Below are 22,886 nucleotides of genomic sequence, written 5' to 3' on the forward strand. Positions count from 1 at the left end.
TTTAAAAAATTTAATGCTATAGTAGATAAAAATAGAATATATTTTTTCCTATCATCCTTCAATAACAAATTAGCCTTTCTCAGCATTAAAGCATAATATTATGGTAATACTAACAGTACTGTAATATTATTAGTTATAATACAATTCTGAACCACTAGTGGAACACTACAGTCTTTGAATAAAACACAAAAAAAGAAAATTTGCATAATTTCACAGAAATAGTGCTGCAAATGCATTGTGGAAGTCAACTGTATATTATATGTTGCTGTGTGATCTGCAATTTCTATTTCTCAAGGTCTCTACATTTAAAGTTGCTGCATTATCATTTAGATATAGGCATTCAAGCATCACAAAATTAGAATTTTGTTATTCCTAAACGATTTTTTGTAATTTCAAATTTTTACAAAATATAGTAAAATAAGAATACAATACCTAAATATATTTTTGTTGGCTTTAGTTCCTTATACTTATGCGAAATTTGTTTGTTTTTTTTTTGTTATCTTTTTACAAATAACAGGTTGATGTAAGGAAAGGTCTCACTGAAGAAGGTGAACATTTAACATGATTTTTTATAATTACTTTATTTGCATAATCTTCAATTAACAAATTAATTGCCAGATTATGTAATTAACTTTAATTACTGATATTTGAGTTGCACAAATTTCAAAATATTTGGTAAGCATAAAAATAGGAAATGAAATTTTGGACATGTTCTTATAAGTAAAGTCTTATTTTCTAAATATATGTATCATTTTCAATTAACTAATATCTTATAAATTTAACACAATATTAACGTACATGGCCAAGCTGCAATTTTTTTTTTTTTTTTTTTTTTAATTGAAAAGCAGTTTAATTCCAACTATCTTCTTATTCACAATGCTAAATAAACAAGTTTTAACTAGTAAAATTTAGCATCATTTGCACACAGCTGTGAAGTTCAGATGGGAAACTTTCTTTAGAGGTAAATCATTCCCTTTAACCCACTCCCATCAGACACTGTATTGAGTACCACAAAATCAGAATTAATTACATTTTCATCCATTACCCTGAGTTTTGGCCCTCACAGCTTGATAATTCTGGCTTTTTTTCCGGTAATAAATGAGCACTCCAATCACTACGCACAGCACTAAGAGACAAACCATGACCACCCCAATCACAATTGCTGTTGTACTGCTCTCAGGATGGTCTGACTTCAACACATATCCAAAGTGTGCAGATGCAACATTGGATACTTTTGTTTCTGTGTGGTCATCAATGAAGATAGCAAAGTACAAATCAGTGGTTTCAGACCCAAGAAGTGATTGGTCCACTTTCACTTTCAAAATATGCACACTGCCTGCTGACTGTGATCTGGAGCTCCCAGACAGAATAGATGCATCATCAAAGACAAGGACATCATAAGAGTCATTGATCAGTTTTTCTCTTTCAGTACTGGCTCGTAGATCAATGATGGCACCTAAATAGAACAACTCAATATTAGAAAATAATATAATACTGAAAGCAATGCTGTCATTTAATGGAAATATTTGGAACTAATTCTTTTATAATTTTTAAGCATAAAATTAGTGTTTTTAAAAGGCTAACTCACTCCTTGGAAACTTACCTCTATTGTATTCATCAGGGGTTGTCCACTGTAATGTTACAATATCTTCATCACTCACACTAGTCACTCTTAAATCCAAAATCCTACTTCTTCTTTGATAGATGTCTAGTTTTTCAGCTGGAACCTTCACTTCAAACTCTATATCCTCTAACCGATTAAATAAGGAGAGTTGTTCCACAAGGTTGCTTATATTCTTTTCTTCATCCTCCCAAGGTTTAAAATCATTGGCCACGAAGCTGGCTGAAGGTGCTTCACTAGGCAGGTCTATCAAGATGGAGGCATCAAGAAATCAATCAGGTTTCAACAATGGAAAAATGAACTAAAATTATTGGTGACTCTTGCCATTAATTTTAGTAAGAAATTTATACCAAATAAGGTTCAACATGTAATTATTCCTGAGAAATTATCACATGGTTATAATCCTAATAACTACTAAGTTAAGGTTAGTAATAAAGTTGTTTCATATGTTGAATAGCCTCTTTTTGTTAATAGCTATAAGCAACATGGGTTTGTTACTTATTGCATTGCTGTCATACGGTGGAGGCACTTTTCTATAAGTTGCCTTGGTATTGCTCTACTCTTAAGTAAAAGGCACTGCTCCAATGAAGAAGGATATTGCATTTCAGTTAGAGTGTACGCCATTACCCAGAATTTTGTTTAGACTCTGATAGTCTCATCTATGCATAGATGGGATTCCAATCAGAGTAGAAGCCCTGTATGCAAGATACTTAACTATGTAAATCAAATTAATAACTTTGGTTATAATATTTCCAAGATATACCAATCATTATTGCTTACTCATATTTTTCTGTGCACTTTTATGGTTTAATACTTAACCGTTACATTCAAGTGTAATATTTAAAATGCAACTAAGAAGTTTCCCGAAAATGCAATATTTTCCAGAACTCAAGTAACATGGCTATTTTTCTTGGAAAGTTGGATGTCATCCAGCAAATTGACAACATGCAATTACAAACAAAATATACTGATGCCTCACAGCCTTATTTGCTTTGGAACTTAAAACACACTAAATACACATAATTTGCAACACAGATTATTATACATCCAAATTATAGAACTGATTTTACATAGTGCTTGTAAAATAAGATGGCCTAATTCTATAGTGGTTGACACTGGTTGACAATACTGTACCATCTGTATTGTGTTTGAATCAAAATGACTGCCACAAGAACATCACTGTCTGCCTCTATCACATGAAGGATGTTGGTTGATATACATGGGGCCTCCCTCTATTCAAGACAACTGATGCTGTGTGCTCCCATTACTTGGCATCACAGGAGAGAATTCTTGAATTGGTGCAGAAGCAATTTAAGTAAACTCAAATTGCACTGTGCCATGACAAGTCCAGATTTCCGTGATATGGTGAATCAAGATGTATTCATCTGGAGGAAGACAAAACTCTGTATTCACATAACACAATCATTAAAAGGAACTGTTTTGACATGGGGGAATGGTGTTTTGGTAAGTACCTTTTTTTTTGGTGTATATACTGATCTGTATGTGTCTGTTTACTTTTAGTTTTTTCTCCAAAGCAACTACAGCTGAGAGGTCAATGTATTTTGTCTGCAAATAGCATGTATTATATTCTCAGTTTACCATAACGATAACCAGTAATAACTTCCTTCACTTACCATTCCTGGTAACCTTCTCTTGGGGAAACCCAAGTTCCCAGGCGGAAAAACTCACAACACCCCAAAACTGAATAACTTAATAATGGTGTGGAAAAAGTCCATAAAATTTCTCTTATCTTGATGGGATTGGAATCCAATCACCGTGTAGAAGAACATCAGTAGTCAGAATTGTGCTACTGCAAAAATTAATGGCATGCAAAATTGCTGTGAATACTAAGTTACATTCTGGAAGTACCATACACCTTACTGATCAGAACTTAAATTTCATTTATGACTTCACTCTTGGCTATTCTGTGACTCTTAGTGTTTAATAGACGTGTCTTCATTTCCATTTTCCAAAATTGTGTTATCTATTGTACATTACTCATTAAAGACCATCTAATGGCTGACCAAATTAGAGCTGAATATTTTAATGGGTTTTTCCATGATATTCTTCATTTTACAACAGTTGTTATAAACCAGAAGCTTTAAAACTTAAATATTTGTAGAGATACAAAGACTGCAAAAAAAGTTTGGAGAAAAAATAAAACATGTAAAGTTCGAATACCTTTATTATTCAAACTTTAGATGTTGTTTTATAGCCATTATTTCAGAATAGTACTGAAAAATGTGCCGTTAACTGTGAAATTAAATATTTTAGCTATTTTTAAGATTTAAAAACATTTAAATTAAGATGATACCATTTTTTATCTTGAGGGTCAAATGAAAATAGTATTTAAGTACTGGTTACTGGTAAAAAAAAAATAATTCTTGTTTTTGACTCATCTTCATATTTAAAGTGAGCATTCACATATTAGTTTAAAATAACAGTTTATGAAAAAAAAATCATTTTAAGAGCCTGAACTTTTTTTTTTTACCGTTATAAAATGCAACAATCTGAAATAACTAGTATTTTTTTTACTGTTCCAATAATGACATGGAATTGCACAAATAAATTTATGCTTACCTTTCACATCATGCAATGTAGAAGAAGGACTACGGAGAAAAGCTTTATTGCCACGTGCCTGAATGGAAATAAGATATCTACCAGAACCCTCAAATTCCGCAAACAAAGTAGAATAAACACCATCATCCTTTCTGATGTCAGCACCTGGAAAAATTATGTTGAGATTATCAAGTGAGCAAAGACCATCTGAATTGTACAAATATCACTAACTACAATGTGAATAGGACCCATACACACCTGCACCATTGTCATACAAAGAAACATTTCTTTGATTACCACCTGGTATTGAAATTCTTGCTGATACATTTGCTCCGAGGACACTGCTGGACCCCTTGGTAACTTCTACAAATATCCTCACAGGGTTCAGGTTAGATATCACAGTTTGGTCGACCCAAGCTCTAATCCGGACTGATTGTTCACTTGCATTACTAGGCCTAGACGTGACATACATCATGATTTCTGCTGGTTCATTCCATCTATTCTCAATTACTACTTCCTTAATCTGAAATAACAAAAATCAATAAAAAACTGTTTTTATACCTTATTTATATCTTACTGGTGCTATGATGGTCACTTAAATGACAACCAGAAAACCTAGAACCTCCTAAAGCACATCTTTACCCACTGTCAATAAAAATTGAAGAAAGCCACTAGTTTGTTGTTTTAACCAAGTTTTACTTAAAGTAATATTACATCCTTTAGAATTTTTAATATGATTAATTTGAGTCTGTGTTAATGTTAAATTATTATTAGTAATTTTAGTTTTATTAATTCTTAATCCTATAGACTTATTTTTTTAAATGACATTTTAATCTTTCTGTTTTGACCATCAGATAAATAGGCTATCTGATATCTTATACTGTATTAGATACTAACCACATACAGGCAATCCCCCCGTATAACATGGTACTTCTACAACACAGTTTCGCTCTAACATGACTGATAAATTGAGGCAATCCTCGCACAACATGATACTTATATAACACAATTTCGCTCTAATATGTTTTGAGAATTGCGGGGAAATCTCGCATAACGTGGTATTTTTGAGCTTTTGTGCTGGGAAAACCCTGCTATTATGTTAGATGTAATTTTCAACATTTCCATTCCTTTTTTGTGAATTCCCGCTGTTGACTCACTAGTCATTATCACCTTTGTGATATTTTTCTAAAGCACATTTCTGGAGGTGACTACCATAACTTGTGGGTAGAAAGAATTTGTTGTAGGTAGACACTTGTAGGTAGAAGGAATTTGTTTTGTAGAGACGGGATACACTTAAACAAAGGTGGTGCGAACGGTTTTGCCAGTATTATTGAGGATACCTTAAAGGTTCAGGGAAACTGCTAGTTAGGGGGGATATGGGTAATACTGACACGCGTTTATCTGATAATATTGGTCAAAGTAACTCTTGCACATACCTTAAGAGTTCTTATCTGTTACCCCAACTGGACGTATTATCTAGATGTTCTGGGGGCAGAAACGTTTCACGTGGGCGGGTAGCTAATGCCAGGGAAGAGAGCCTAAAAAACTTCAAGGGTTGTGTTAGGGTTGTTAAATATACAAGAACAGTAAATCTTAATTGTTTATACAGTAAAGTTAGAAGTGTCGTCAATAAAATGAGCGAATTCGAACTGCTGGTTAAAACAAGTAATGCGGACATAATAGGGCTTACAGAGACGTGGTGCCACCCGGAAATTGGGGATGACGAGTTTCAGTACGGCTTGTATAATGTATTTAGGAAGGATAGGGTAGATAGAAGGGGTGGTGGGGTAATGCTTCTTATCAGAAGCAGCCTGAGTGCGACGATAGCTTTCCTGGATTCAGACATTTCACATGCTAGTATAGAGTCTGTATGGTGTGAGATAGTTGGAAACAAAGGTATAATGCGAGTAGGAGTAATCTACAGACCAGGTGATTGTGAAGATTATGACAAAAGCCTCTACATTCAAATGGAATGGGCAAGTAAGCATCAATGTCTTATTATGGGGGATTTCAACTTGCCTCTAATTGATTGGAGTAAATGGGAAGGAAACTCGACATGGGGAACAAAATTTTTAAATCAACTAGATGACTGTTATTTGTATCAACATGTCAGGGAAAGTACTAGAGAAAAGAATATCCTAGACCTCATCGTCACACATGAATCGGATGACATAACAGGGCTGACAGTAGAGAAACCAGTAGCAGGAAGTGATCACGGAGTTCTACGGTGGATGATGACGAAAGAGGTAGCAGAAGTAAAAGGCAAAGGAATGGGTTTTAACTTCAGAAAAGGAAATTACGATGCCTTAAGGTACTACATGGCCTCTATTAACTGGGTAGATATCGCGCAGAGAATGAATACATTTGAACTGTGGTACGCTTTTAAAACATTAATCACAGATGCCTTGAATGCATATATACCATTAAAGAAATATTCCACGAGGAGGGTTCCAAGTTGGATGAATAGTGAAGTTGCCACATTACTTGAGCAGGAAAAGGTGGCATGGAAAGGTTACAGAGCAATAAAAAGTACTGAAGCCTATAACGGCTACAAGGTGATGTGTAATAGAGCCACAGAAAAGGTTCAACAGGCAAAGGCAGTTTATGAGAAATCACTAGCAAACAGAGCAAAGAGGGGGGATAAAGAATTCTTCACATATATAAATGCCAAGAAGAGCAGGACAAACGAGATTGGACCTTTACGTAAGGGAAAGGGGATAGTATTAAATACACCAGCTGCCGTTGCAGATGAACTCAATAGTTATTTTGCATCGATATTTACAAATGAAAAACCTTTTGTGGCAATGGGAAATTGTGGGAGTGAAGTTAAAAAATATGTAATTAATGATATTGAAATTTTGCAAGATTATGTAATGAAAAAACTTTCGAGCCTACAGACCAGTAAGGCTCCTGGAGTTGATGGAATATACCCTATAATCTTAAGGGAGGCGGCAAGCTAGTGCATTGAACCATTGAGGCTAATTATGCGAGCATCACTAGACTCTGGGGAGATTCCCTTGGATTGGAAAAGTGCAAATGTATCTCCCATACATAAGGGTGGCTCTAAAAGTGAAGTTGGAAATTATCGACCTGTCAGTCTGACTTCAGTAGTAGGGAAAATCATGGAGGCAATGATCAAGGGTGGAATTCAGGATCATTTGGATCGAATTGAAATTCTCAAGGATACTCAGCATGGTTTTGTAAAGGGAAAATCATTTTTAACAAATCTGGTTCGCTATTTCGAAAGGGTCACTCACGAGCTGGATTTAGGGAATAATTTCGACATTGTTTATTTAGATTTCAGCAAAGCTTTTGACTCAGTCCCACATGAGCGGTTGCTTTATAAGCTGGAACAGGTTGGAATCACTGGAAAAATCCTTAGATGGATAGCAAGATGGCTTCAGGGTAGGAGGCAGAGGGTTGTGATAAATGGCTATTCCTCAGATTGGGTTGATGTAAGAAGTGGGGTTCCCCAAGGATCAGTATTAGGACCACTGTTGTTTTTAATTTTCATAAACGACATTGATGAAGAGATAGAGGGCGTGATGTCTAAATTTGCAGATGATGTTAAAATTGGTAGAGTAGTTAATGATCACTGTCAAGCTGAGCTTCTTCAGAAGACCTACACAGACTTCAGGAATGGTCAGAAAAATGGCAGCTATGCTTTAATCCAACAAAGTGTAAGGTATTACATCTGGGAAACAGTAATCCCAAAATAACTTATTCACTTGGTGGAGTTCAACTAAATCCAGTACTGGAGGAAAGGGACTTGGGTGTTACGATACGGTCAGACATGAAATTCTCTGAGCATTGTAAACAGGTTGCAAGGAAGGCTCATGGTGTCCTATCGATGATCTATCGAACTTCTGCAAGTAGAGATAGGGACGTGATAATCCCATTATATAAGGCTTATGTTATACCACACTTGGAATACTGTGTTCAAGTATGGAGACCGCACCTAAAGAAAGACATCGAGCTTCTTGAAAGGGTGCAAAGACGGGTAACTCGCCTGGTGAGATCGGCAAAAGGGCGTCCTCATGAAGAAAGACTTCGAATATGTGGGTTGCAGAGTTTGGAAACTAGACACCTTAGAGGAGATTTGATTGAGGTGTTTAAGGCTCTGAGAGGCATCAGTAAAATGAATGAGGAGGAAATTTTCAAGATTATAAATGATGCTAGAACTAGGGGACATAAATTCAAGTTACGGGGGGAAATGTTTAGATTGGACTGCAGGAAGTTTTATTTTAGCCAGTGAGTTATAAATTACTGGAATAAGTTGCCTTCATGGGTGGTAGAGGCCGACAGTTTGGGGAAATTCAAAGGTCATCTGGATAGTACTTTCGGTAAGGGGAGAGCATAGGATGATAGTTAATATCCTTTTTTTTTACTATTATTTATTTTATTTTATTTTTGTTTTTATCATTGTTTTGTTCGGATTTTTTTTTTTTTTTTTTGGCTGGTGCAGCATAAGCCATAGGCTTTCTTGCGCCATGCGGCCATTACTAATACTAAAAAAACAATAAAAACAATTTACAGTTCTTGGTTTATTGGTCTTTTCTGTTAGTGTAATCAATTATAAACGGGTAGCAAACGCTAATCTTCTTGCATTTGCGATAGTTGGAATTCTGTGGATTTTCACATTATCATGGTGAAATGTGTTTTCCCTTCAATCATATAAAGAACATAAATTTTCAGAAACTCATTACTTTGTATCTCACTTGTGCGGATCGTGTTTGTTGCAATTTGTGCGTGCCGTGTTCTTTGTTATTAATTGCTTATCATTTTTACTGTTTTAAATTTTACAACAAAAAAAAAAAAAAAAAAAAAAAAGTCAGTGAACAGAAATATAAATTAGTATGTACTAATTAAGCTATGTACATAAACGTAAATTTATTTTTATTTTGCTAACTGGAAAATATTCTTCTGATTTTCACATATCATTTAACTTTGTTAACTGGTAAGATAATAAAGTTAAATTTGTGCTTTATATCTTTAAAGCAGGGGTCCACTGTAGTTTGTTGGGAGATCCCTGGGTTAGGTTCTGTGCTATTGAACTTGTGCTTGTTTGGAACCATAAAAAATTGTGACTTCGAAGCATGCAGTTAGTGACTTTTAAAGAGAGCAGAAGGCACATGGAATATAGATGCTGCAGAAGTGATTGTGCTTAGCAGTGATGAAGAGGAAGAAAATTAAATGAACATACATTATCTGACATATAAGTACTAAGCAAAATCCTGCCAGACAATCCTCCACAAATCCACTATGCACTCCCACACAGATCAACTGTGACCAACCTTCTAGCAACAACTAACAAAATCCTCACAACCTTTGAGAACAGAGATGAGCTGGCAGCCACCTATATAGACATTAAATCTGCATTTTATGCCATGCACATCCTGTCTATCCTAAAGCTACTAGAGAATCACTATCAGATAGGAGGTGACATCTTAGCTTTCCTCACATCTCTGCTGAATAACTACATAGTCAAATTATCTGTAGATAACTCGTGATACAGCAAAGTAATCTCAGCTGGAGTCCCGCAAGGGGCAGTGCTATCTAGCCTCCTCTTCACCACCCTTATTGCTATACTGGTAATCTAAAAGTTAAATATCCTTGTATATGCTGACAACCTAAAGGTACTCATGCAAACCAAGACCCTCACCAAATCTCAGAAGAGCTAACCTTCACTCTCTCTCTCCTCAATACATATCTACCTCAAACAATTTGGTCTGTGTATCAATTCCGAGAAGTCAGAAATCATGGTCTTCTCGTTAAAGAAACAGCCAACAAAAATCTATCCAACTGTCAATGGAGCGTCCATCCCTCTTGTCCAACATCACATAGACCTAAAGCTTGTTTTCGGCCAGCATGTAGATGTACTCCTCACAAAAGTTGCCAGACTGAGATGGATACAAAAGCAACATCTGCACCATGTAACAGACAAATCCACCATGGTGAGATACATTTCAACAATAGTGTATCTGCCACTTCTCTATGCTGCAGAGATTTGGGCATCTGCATCTCCCTCTACCAACAAACTAGTTTTCTCATCTAAGTATTGGCTTCTCAAGAGGGCATGCCACAAACTTAGCCTGCCTCCCCAGCTCTAGACCACCACTATGGCCAATGCACTCAACATCCCAAGGCTCATGTCGGTCATTAATGAAAGGAGGCTCATCACAACAGTCAAACTCATGACAGGTCTCATCTCCTCCCCTCTTCTTCTGGAACAACTGTGCATGGAGAATCCCAGTGGCACGTCTATGAGCAATCCCCAGTTATGTCCTCTGCAAAGACGCCTTCATCTGTTGGACCGGCTTCTTCCTCAGCAGATGCTATCTCAAGTCCAGGACTTAGATGTCGTCTTCAACTAGTTCTGTTGAGATTGGCAATATAGGAAAAGAACAGTCAATGGGGTAGCCAAGGCTACTACTATTATAATTTGAGTCTTGAGCAATGTATATTCTTAACCCAACCAACTATGTACATATTTATGCACTTCAATGTATATCCTTATAGTATGTATTTTGAAACAAATGGTTGTATACTCAAGTTATTTCTCCATTTTCCTGTACTCTATCTCACTTATTTATCATTCTATTATTTATTTATGTATTTTGGCTTTTGAGGCAATAATGTCTCTGTAGTACATTGTTAACCCCTGGCCACTATGCCATGACAGGCTGTTGCAACTACTATTATGTAAATTATCATTCTAAGCATTGCAATAAAGATTCTTCGATTTAAAAGTATCACAGTTTGTAAGGTAAGACAATGGTTCAGTTATTACTATTTAAGTTACTACTATTATAAAAATAAAATATTAAGTAATTACTACTATAAAAATTAAGTTTCGGATAGTTATAAAAAAAAAAATGGCGTATTTTGTTAGCTTTTGGAACGCAACCCCCATTTTTGTCCTGGTTCTTAGTCCCGTATAACATGGTTTTGCATTACACAAGATTTTGTAGGAACCAAACTACTGTGTTATATGAGGGTTACCTGTACTACAACTATTGTTCATTACATCAGATGAATAAACATCACATTCCATAACCAGTTACTCCTGATACAATCCTGTAATTTGTAAAAATATACTTTTGTGTTTAATGAAGATTTAACTTGTGGAAACTTTAACGATAAGCTTTTTTAATTGAAATTCAGATCTCTGATAATTTTATGTATTAATTAATATATTTTACCAGAATTTTTATCTAATTCATTTCTTATTTCAACACCTATTAAAACATTTTTTTTTAATATCCTTACAGAATCGAAATACATCACCGATGTGCTGTGAAAAAGAGTTTATACAACAACAGGTGCTTACAGGTCTATAAGCCTCATTTTAGGAAGGATGCAGATCTGCTGGAATGGGTGCAGAGAAGGACAACAAGATTAGTCAGGGACACAAAAGAATACAGTCCAGCAAATTGCAGCACTGAAGGTCTTTGACACCTTAAACACTTCAATCAAGCTGATTGAAGTGTTTAAGGCTTTAAATGGATTGTATAAACTAAATGCTGATGGTGTCCTTACTCTTTCTCAGACAATACACACACAGACAAATTTTAACTGAAAAAAAAAAAAAAAAACTGGTTGGTTAGGTCTTTGTATTACAGCTGCATATGGATAGCTTGGTTTAAATTATAATATAGTAACATTTGACTGATTAAAATTATCATAGTGTACTAAAATTTTATATACTCCAAAAATAATAATTTGGCTTAAAAATCTCTTCATTTATTCTGTCATGATATACTTTAGTTCAACCTTAACACAGTATATAACTTATTTTCTGAAAAGTCAAATTTATTGTTTCTTTAATTTTACAATAAATCTTCCTGTTGATGAATTACTATCAAATAAAATCTGGGGTTCTTTTAAACTAAAATAAAGTTTCAAATAATCATTGAACATTTCTATTTCAAATATGCCATTTGGAAATGTTATTGCTTTCCACACATGAATAAAGAGTGTCAAGTTTGGTCAAGGCTATTTCAAATTAATTATCAAATGTCAAAGATATATTTGAAAACATTATCAATTTTTCTAGTGTTTGTTTTAAAATTTTTGAACTGATTAATATTTCAGCCATTTATTTTAAATTTTTCTTTAAATAATTGTCTATGAGAGATGTCATTAATTTAGTACACATCGGAGAGTTTTATGAGTAAAGCAACTTGCTGGATGTTTTATCAGTTCTTATCACACTAGGCTCAAACAATTATGCCCATGGTTAAGAAGCACATACAATCTAATGCAGTGCACCCACTGTCATGGTGAGTCAGTTTGGTGTGACAAAACTGCTGGGAAAACAAAAATTAGAGTGGGAGTACATTATAGGCCAAATGATTGTGATGAGTATAACAAATAACTACACAGACAAACAGGGTGGGTGAGAAATCAGAATGTCATATAATGGAGGATTTTAACTTTCCAGATATTGAGTGGAACTTGTGGATTGGTTACTCACACAGTAACAGAACTTTTCTAGATTTTACTTAATAACCATTTTCTAAACCAGCATGTTATAGGGGGTAACAAAAGAAAGCAATACTCTTGATCTGATTATCAGCAGTACCTCTTCATGCATTCAGAATCTTCAAGTAAAGGAACCACTAGGTGACAGTGATCAGTGTACTGATATGAAATTTAAGGTTATAGCTACAGTCAAAAAGGTAAAGAGATGAGATTGTTACTGTGATGTTACCAACTGTAGATTCTAAATGGAGAGCATTCAGGAAAGTAATTTTAGAAGCTTATAGGCTTTTTATACTAACTAAGAGATACTGGTCAAGGCTGAGACTTTAAACGTATGTCTGAATAGCAGAGAAGAAAAATGCATTGGATGATTATAAATTATTATGGAACACTGAAACCTACAGTAGGTATAAACTAGTTTGCAAGTCACTAAGAGGGTTAGACAAGCTAAGGCAGAATACTGGTGCTCAGTTTGGAGGCAAACTTTGGTTGCATAGTTTCCTGTCTGGAAACTATGCAACTGCAAGGAGATCCTCAATTGAAGTGCAAAAATCTAAATAATTTAAATGGATTGAGTAAACTAAATGCTAATGGCATCCTTAATGTTTTTCAGGCAACACACATAAGGGGACAAATTTAAATTGACAAAGGATGGCTGCAGTAGATGTGGGAAAATTTGCTTTCCATCAGGTAGTCAATGATTGTTGGAACAATCATTCCATCTGTTGTACTGAATGTACTTAGAATAAATTTAAGGAAAGATCATACAAATTATTGTGAGGAATGGACAGACAAAGGTGGATTACCCCCCCATCCCTCAGCTAAAGCTGTACAACTTTAGTTCCTTGCATCATTTTCTACTACTAATAGTAAAGCAAAGTAGACTGCTTACATTAGTAATGTAGACCATTATGGATGAAATAGGTTGACTAGTTTCAGTTAGCCATTAATTTTAAGAGATGCTGTTATATTGACTTCAAGTTAAGGAGTTTTTTAATACCAATTAATCTTTTCAATTTGTAAATATCAAGTAATATAGCCTGTATTTCTAAGTATTTTCATAATAAATGATAATTTTTTTTCTGTATAAAAGCTTTTATATTTTCTAATGGCATGAAACTTCTTGTGTATAAACACACTATAAGGTGTTTTAGACATAAAAAAACAATTTTTTGTATTATTAAATTAGAGTATTTTGTGGGAAGGATGAGTTTTAGATTTATGTTTTTTGGACATATGAACTGAAGCCTACATTATTCACTAACTATATAATATCGGTGTAAATACACCATAGTTAACCCATATATTTGAGCTACGATTGTAGCGTAGAAGGCATCGTTTTAAATGTATCTCATAATGTGGTTGCCTTCACAACAAGATAGCTACTATTGAATTACTTCAAATAAATAACGCTTCTCTAGTAGAGAAGACTACTGTTATTTATTTTCAGCAGTACCACCACCCAGACGATCGTTTCGAAGCTTTTTGGCTTCGTCATCAGTGGGCGGGCAGGTACCCAGGTAGTACAACAAGCCATCTCAGTTGCGAAGTTATATCCACATTATGAGAGATGCCAGAAGGGTGTGGTGGTAATGTATTTGGAAAATTAAATGCACTAGGCATAATCCTTATGGGTTTTGATAATTAACTATATAATATCGGTGTAAATACACCATAGTTAACCCATATATTTGAGCTACGATTGTAGCGTAGAAGGCATCGTTTTAAATGTATCTCATTTGTATCACCCATAAGGATTATGCCTAGTGCATTTAATTTTCCAAATACATTACCACCACACCCTTCTGGCATCTCTCATAATGTGGATATAACTTCGCAACTGAGATGGCTTGTTGTATTACCTGGGTACCTGCCCGCCCACTGATGACGAAGCCAAAAAGCTTCGAAACGATCGTCTGGGTGGTGGTACTGCTGAAAATAAATAACAGTAGTCTTCTCTACTAGAGAAGCGTTATTTATTTGAAGTAATTCAATAGTAGCTATCTTGTTGTGAAGGCAACCACATTATGAGATACATTTAAAACGATGCCTTCTACGCTACAATCGTAGCTCAAATATATGGGTTAACTATGGTGTATTTACACCGATATTATATAGTTAATTATCAAAACCCATAAGGATTATGCCTAGTGCATTTAATTTTCCAAATACATTACCACCACACCCTTCTGGCATCTCTCATAATGTGGATATAACTTCGCAACTGAGATGGCTTGTTGTATTACCTGGGTACCTGCCCGCCCACTGATGACGAAGCCAAAAAGCTTCGAAACGATCGTCTGGGTGGTGGTACTGCTGAAAATAAATAACAGTAGTCTTCTCTACTAGAGAAGCGTTATTTATTTGAAGTAATTCAATAGTAGCTATCTTGTTGTGAAGGCAACCACATTATGAGATACATTTAAAACGATGCCTTCTACGCTACAATCGTAGCTCAAATATATGGGTTAACTATGGTGTATTTACACCGATATTATATAGTTAATTATCAAAACCCATAAGGATTATGCCTAGTGCATTTAATTTTCCAAAAAAATTATTCACTAAGAAATATAAAACTTTGCATATGATTTAAAACAAATAAGAGTAGTTTAATTTAGAGAAATGGACATGTTTTATGGAAAAATAGGGGTTTATCAGGAGATAATTTTTTTTTTCCAAGACTGGCGTTTTTGGTCATTTGAGACAGGACTTACATTACCTATAACTACTGAGTCTTAACACCTATGTCAGAATAGAAATAAGCAAATAACTGAAACGAACATAGCATTCATTTTCAATATAATCCAGCAAATTCATTTTCTCACTAATCCCATCTCTTCATCAAGTTCTGGAAACCTGTTGCATAAAAAGAATTTGGTTGTAGTGATAAAAACAAACATTTTTAACCTGTTTGTCATCAGAAATGGAATTAAGAGATGAATCAGAAGCCCACATTCAACTAGAATCCAAATGTGCATCAATGCGATTGAATAACTGATCACCACAAACAAAGAAGTCTGCAGGTTGGTAATAAGAACTGTAATGGTGTTCTGCATTTTTAAAAGCCTGGATATACTGTGAATGCTACATCACACAGCACTTCTGAAACCTGGGTCTCAGTTGGCTGAAAACAATGCTGGCTGTTCAGATGTGTAATGATATGTTGAGATTGTTACTGTGATGAAACTTATTGTTATTTTAATAAATAACAATACACAGTTGCATATACAGTGCATGCAGCACAAGAGACCATCATCCTTCCTGCTACCCTAATCTCACTCCCAATAAATTTACAATTACTTCAACAACAGCTTTGTAGCATACATTTTTCTGACAATGTGAAGGTTGGAAATGATGTACTGCACTGGTTAAATCACTGGATGGACAAAAAGCATCTTATTTTTACCCAGAAATTTTCCACAATTTCATTAAATGACAATACAAGTGTAAAAATGTTTTTGGTGATCATGCTGAAAAATAAATGCTTTGGTTTAGGACTTTAGTTTTATGCCCTTCTTACTTCTGTTTTTTATTTTACTCTACGATTTATTTATTGACTCTACCTCATAAAAGTAAGTTTATATTTTAGAGCAGATTCACTTACGTGATAAGAAGTAACAAAGGTAAATGTTTTATCTGCAGCCACAGAGGAAGTAAAGGGAACACTTCTTCTGCGACGTGCATTGGTGCTGTTTAGAGTTACTGTATTCGAACCAGTGTTATGGATAAACTTCAAGCGAAGATGCGGCATCTGATCAGAACGTAGTGCAAATTTGACAACTGGTGTCTGTTCCTCAAAGAAGAATGACTTCTTACCAAGGTTTCCCAGATGAATAAACTGCTGATGGAGCTGCAACAGAAGAGAACATTATAAAAAAAAAAAAAACAAGTTTATAGTTTTTTTATAAAATAGCTCATAGTTCCTATATGCTGGTGTCTAAATTAAGCTAACAAAATGCATTGACATATGAACTTAATATCTACTTTCATTTCTTCCTCTTCAGGGAATTTCTGTAAAGTCACAACCTTCTGCAATGCATCAATGAGTTCGAGCGTGTCCAAGTCAGATGTGTTTCTTACTATAAAACTCATGCCACCTGTGGCTGCACTAAGATTTTTAAGGTTCTCCGCACCAATCTCACCCATGGCTATGGTATGCAAGACCACCTTTGATTTCACCAGTTCTTCCATGGCTTTTGAAATTGGTATGATATCATACTTCTGGTTATTTGAATTCAATACTTTATTACCTCCAGTGATCAGGATAACTATGCCACCTTCTGGAGAGATATTTTCTGCAATGAGGGCCTACAAAACATATAGCAATACATTAATCAAGATGAAGTTTGGTATTGGTATAATAAAATTTATTTCTACAGGATTACAAAAAGTGGCTTTTATACCTAATGTACATATAAAAAGATAAAAACCTTATCTATTTATTAATATGAGGATTTTTCAAGAAGAGTATCAATATGTACACTAATGAGCAGAAATCATGAGTAGGCTACATGTAAAACAAGGTAGGAGAGTACTATAGCAAGAACCATTTTGTAGGCGTGCATAAATGAGAAAATTGTTTCAACAGACAGAAGTGTAAGTATGTGCATCGGGTGCTCTAAATTATGTTTATGAAACAAGCTCAGCACTCTTGGATAAACACTGGTCAAATTTAAGTTAAAAAGTGAAGCCAATTTAAGTTAAAGGCCAGTTAGGATAAGGAGTATAAGAATCTCAATAATTTAGCATAGGCATATGATGTAAGAAAGCAAGCTTATGCAGCATCAGCCAAAAAAAAAAAAAAAAAAAAAAACACCCATACTTCCATTTCACCCCTCCGTTCGTTCGAAATACCTGTCCAGCTGAGCCTTAAATTTATTTAGGCTTTCAACTTCCACAACAAGGGATGGAAGTCTGTTCCACCAACCAACTACCCGCCGGCTAAAGACAAATTTACGCACATCTCTAGCCGACCGGGCTAGCCGAGTGGGTAAAGTACCTGCCCGGCAACCCAAAGGTCGCGGGTTCGATTCCCGCCTCGGGCTTGGATCAAAGTACTGCACAAAAAAAAACCTTGGGAGGTGCAATATGGCCACAGAAGCCGATGCGCTAACAACTACCAAACGCACATCTATCCTACATCTATCTTTCCTCAATCTGAATTTATGCCCTCTCAGGCGATTTAGCATTTTTTTAGCATTAGCATTAGTAGAGGCATTTGATGCAAGAAAGCAAGCTTATGCAGCATCAGCCAAAAAAAAAAAAAAAAAAAAACCCCACTTCCACTTCACCCCTCTGTTCGTTCAAAATACCTGTCCAGCTGAGCCTTAAACTTATTTAGGCTATCAACCTCCACTACAAGGGATGGAAGTCTGTTCCACCATCTGCTGGCTAAAGGCAAATTTCCGCACGTCTATCCTACATCTGTCTTTCCTCAATTTGAATTTATGCCCTCTCAGGTGATTATTCTGAGCTAGAGGAAGAATCCCATCAGCATTGAGCATGCTCAAACCATTCAAGGCTTTATACACCTCTATCAGATCACCTCGCTGGTGCCTAGTCTCCAGACACTGTAATTTGCAAAACTTAAGCCTTTCTTCGTAAGAGCAACCCTTTGTTCCATTCACTAATCTTGTTGCCCTTCTCTGTACTCGTTCCAGCAGCTCTACATACTTTTTGAAATGAGGCCTCCAGACCTGTATATAGTACTCTAGGTGTGGCCTGACCATTGCCTTATACAAGGGAATAATCACCTCCTTATCCCTGCTGGAAAAATTCCTGTATATCATTGACAATACTCCATGAGCTACTCTTGCAGCCCATCTGCACTGCTCAGAGAACTTCATATCTGCCTGCACAATCACCCCCAAGTCCCTTTCATTCTCTACCACTGTCAGTGTAGTACCACAGAGTTGATACGTTGCTCTGGGGTTGCTGTTTCCCATGTGTAGTACTTTACATTTGTCAATGTTAAACTTCATTTGCCACCTCTCAGCCCATCTGCTCAACCTTTCCAGATCCTGTTGCAGCAGCATAGTGTCAGTAGTGTCCTTGACAACCCTGCCAACCTTTGTATCGTCTGCAAACTTGGACATTAAGCTTGATATACCATCATCAATATCATTTATAAATACAGAAAACAATAATGGACCCAACACTGAGCCCTGAGGGACTCCACTAATAACATTAGTCCACGATGAGCAGTGTCCATTGATTACCACTCTCTGTCTTCTCCCCCTCAACCATCCCTTTATCCATAGCAGCAATTTGCCTCCAATGTCACACTGCTCCAATTTGTGCAGCAGTCTTCCATGTGCAACAGTATCAAAAGCCTTTCTAAGATCCAAGTATATAATATCAAAGCTATTCCCTGCATCCAGTTCTTTTGTGACTCCATCATAGTATCCAAATTGGTCAGGCAAGACTTTCCCTTAACAAAACCATGCTGTGTCCGAGCTATAACTGAAGTCTTGTCTAGATGATCCTGCAGTGCTTCTTTAACCAGTGCCTCCATTAATTTTCCTGGAACAGAAGTTAAACTCACAGGTCTATAATTACTTGTGTCAGCCTTTGATCCTCCTTTGTGAATTGGGGTTACATTTGCACATCTCCAGTCTATGGGTACCTCCCCTGAGTCCAAAGAAGCCCTCATAATTATGGCTAAGGGTTTGCTTACTTCCTTTGCTGCCTCCTTTAATATAAATGGATAGATCCCATCCACCACAGATACCTTTTTTTATGTTTATCCTCAACAATTTCTCCTCCACTTTCCTCTCAGTTATTACAAACGCATCTAGCTCACTGTCAGAGTTTAATTCACCTCTGACATTCCCCTCCCTGAATAACTCCTCATGTGTGAATGTAGATGCAAAATACTCGTTTAGTTTGTTAGCCAACTGAGTAGGATCCTCAACTGTTGAACCATCAATATCCAGTGGACCAATCTGATTCATCCCTTTCCTTCTAGAGTATTTAAGAATTATTTAGTTGGGAAATAACCCATTATATGTAGAATAACATGATTTTTCCTCATTTTGGTTAAGGAGTGTCCAAGGAATGGAGTATAGTACTAATGAGATATCTAATTATAAAGATTGCCATTGGAAACCATTATGACAACCATTCTGTGTTGCTCACTGAACAGTATTCATTTTAATTTCAGATACAGTGCTGCCAACTGGATACACAAAGGAAAACACACATTGATGCTTGAATACCCATATAACAAGATAGACATTAATTTAATAAATTTTCTTTTCTGGACAAGTAGAGCTACCTGCCACACTGGAGTAGGTAACTGGGTAAGGAGTAACATTTAGTAGTATATAATGTGCACACAAGCAAAGAATCGGAGATTATATATGTATGTGTCACAGTTTTGGGGAAATGATTTTATTGATACATTTTCTGCTATTATAGTAGTAGTAGTAGTGGCACATGATGCAAGAAAGCAAGTGTAGGAGCTTATGCAGCATCAGCCAAAAAAAAAAAAAAATCACACCATTCCCTCCAAATGCCTGTCCAGTTCCTCCTTAAATTTATTTAACCTATCAACTTCCACAACGACAGATGGAAGTTTGTTCCAGCAATTAACCACCCGGTGGCTAAAGGCAAATTTCCGCACATCTATTCTACATCTGTCCTTTCTTAATTTGAACTTATGTCCCCGTAGGTTCGTAATCTGAACAAGTGGAAGGATCCCATCAGAATTCAGCGTGCTCAACCCATTCAAGGCCTTATAGACCTCAATCAGATCACCGCGCAGGTGCCTAGTCTCTAGCCACTGCAATTTGCAGAACTTAAGCCTCTCTTGGTAAGAGAATCCCTTCATTCCCCTCACCAATCGTGTTGCTTGTTGCTCTTCTCTGTACACGCTCAAGCAAATCTACATCCTTCCTAAAATGAGGCCTCCAGACATGTACTCAAGGCATGGCCTGACCATTGCCTTATACAGAGGGACAATCACCTTTTCCCTGCTAGCAAAATTCCTATATATCATTGACAAAACCCCATGACCTGCCCTAGCAGCCTGTCTGCATTGCTCAGAAAACTTCATATCTGACTGCACAATTACTCCCAGGTCTTTTTCATTTTCTACCACCTTAAGTGTAGTACCACACAGTTGGTACGTTTCTCTGGGGTTACTTCTACCCATATGCAGTACTTTGCATTTGTCAAGGTTGAACTTCAGTTGCCACTTCTTATCCCATCTGCCCAAATTATCTAGATCCTGTTGCAGTAGCACACTGCCATTACTGTCATTAACAACCCTGCCAACCTTTGTGTCATCTGCAAACTTCGACATTAAGCCTGATATACCTTCATCAATATCATTGATAAATACACAAAACAACAGTGGACCCAACACCGAACCCTGTGGGACTCCACTAATAACATTAGTCCACGAAGAGCAGCACCCATTGATTACCACCCTCTGTCTTCTCCCACTTAACCATCCTTTTATCCATTGTAGCAACTTACCCTTAATACCATTCTGCTCCAATTTGTACAGTAGTCTTCCATGCGCAACAGTGTCAAAAGCTTTCCTGAAATCCAAGTATATGATATCAAAATAATTTTTTGCATCCAGTTCCTTTGTGACCACAAAGGAACTGGATGGAATGAGCTTGACTGCTCACACATACAAAATGTTAGGAAAGGTTGGATAGCAACAGATAACTTAATGGAGTTGTTTGATTTATATGAACTTTTGTACAAGGATATACTATCCTTATTAACATTCCCATTTTTGAATTTCTTGGAGACTCAAAGCTGTACTTTGTTCATGCATACAGCTGCATTAGAAATCGCTTGAACATTATGACTAGCCTTCTCCATGAGGCTGAAAAAATGTGGAAGTTTTATAAAACATCAGCTTGGCTATGAGATAGTAATAATAATAATAAAAAACTGAGACTAAGAATTCTTGGGGTGTAAGAATAAACGAAGCCATGGCTGGTGTAATGCTTGAACATTTGGTACAAATAGAAATTATTGTGGATGTTAAGGTTGTGGTATGTGATTAAATCCTAAATTTTGGGTACAGCAGTACACTGCAGAAATCCTGAGAGTTCTTCAATCACTCAATAAACAGAACATCAGTCTAATTCAGGTTGCAAACAAGCAACCAAATGAAAGTTTTCTTTCCTATTTAAAGAAGTTCGATCGATCTGGTCTTCATATTGATAATTCTGGTGCTAGTACTTCACTAGCACACCTAATATGGTGATAATAAAAGCTGATTTCATTTGTAGTTCTGTTACCTCTATGGATCTTGAAGTATTTGTATCAGAAATTAACACTAATTTAAAGAATATAAAAGTTAAGGGAACAGGGGAGGTACATGACAGAACTATTGCTGTGCATATTAATAGTTCAAAAGGTGCTGACATTGTAGAACTAGTAGAATATTGAAAGATTCTAGGTTCATTGTTAAGAAGGCACTGTTTGAAATCGCTGGTTATTATTTATGAATAGACTTGAACACTGGCAATCAAAAATTAATGCAGGATTTATATATAAATCATAATTTATCTGAATTTGGAGTAATTCAAGCTGAGTTTAATGATGAATCATTGGTTTGATTCCTAAAATGAACTGATTTGGCACAGTAAGGAACTGGGTTCTGGAGGATATGTTTAAACTTCGCTGTTTACTTGAGAAGTCTGAGAAAATTATGGGATGAAGAATTCACATATTCAAAAGGTGTTTTTTTTTTTTTTTTTTTTAAATCTAATTACAAGGTGCTAGCATTGTCAGGGTTTTGGACATTCTTCAGAGAGGTGTTATAGTAAAGAATTTACTTGTGCAAATTGTGAAAATAAAGGATATTCTCATAGAGAATAAGTAGTTTGTCAAAAAAACCTACTTGTGCAAATTGCCAGATCGGAAATGTCCCTCATTATCATTCAGTATGTGACAGAAGTTGTCTAACTAACTTAAAAGTTTTGGAATCTATTAAGCAAAGAACAGAGGCTTAACTTAAATTTGATAATGGAAGTAATGTGTACAGAAACTTTTAACATGAGAATGAATATTGTTTTTGATATAGAAGAACAAAATTAGTGATGAAGCATGAACTGAATTTAGCAGTCTAGTGATGACCACTTTGAAATCCAGTTTTTTGGGGAGCAGGGAGAAGATGCCCTATTCTAAGGATCTCTCCCATCTGATATATCCGTTCTTCTTTATGTCTCTACTTAGATTTTATGCTGAGTAC

The 22,886-nt window shown here is 35.8% G+C and overlaps 1 protein-coding gene across 1 annotated transcript in view; it reads right to left on the reverse strand.

Annotated features, from left to right (window-relative positions):
* LOC150088771 (uncharacterized) overlaps positions 1 to 22,886 on the reverse strand; it is a 202,530-nt gene that overhangs the window by 62,505 nt on the left and 117,139 nt on the right. The window contains exons 34-39 of the mRNA XM_090370318.1: positions 16,652 to 16,975; positions 16,272 to 16,517; positions 4,439 to 4,703; positions 4,202 to 4,345; positions 1,604 to 1,867; positions 1,037 to 1,456 (exon numbers count right to left, since the gene is read on the reverse strand). Coding sequence (XP_090226444.1) covers positions 1,037 to 1,456; positions 1,604 to 1,867; positions 4,202 to 4,345; positions 4,439 to 4,703; positions 16,272 to 16,517; positions 16,652 to 16,975 — 1,663 coding nt within the window. The remainder of the gene's footprint in view (positions 1 to 1,036; positions 1,457 to 1,603; positions 1,868 to 4,201; positions 4,346 to 4,438; positions 4,704 to 16,271; positions 16,518 to 16,651; positions 16,976 to 22,886) is intronic.

The sequence above is a fragment of the Mastigoproctus giganteus genome, chromosome 3 (assembly GCF_048544385.1).
Source record: "Mastigoproctus giganteus isolate SK-2022 chromosome 3, ASM4854438v1, whole genome shotgun sequence".
In the NCBI taxonomy this organism is placed as follows: domain Eukaryota; kingdom Metazoa; phylum Arthropoda; class Arachnida; order Uropygi; family Thelyphonidae; genus Mastigoproctus; species Mastigoproctus giganteus.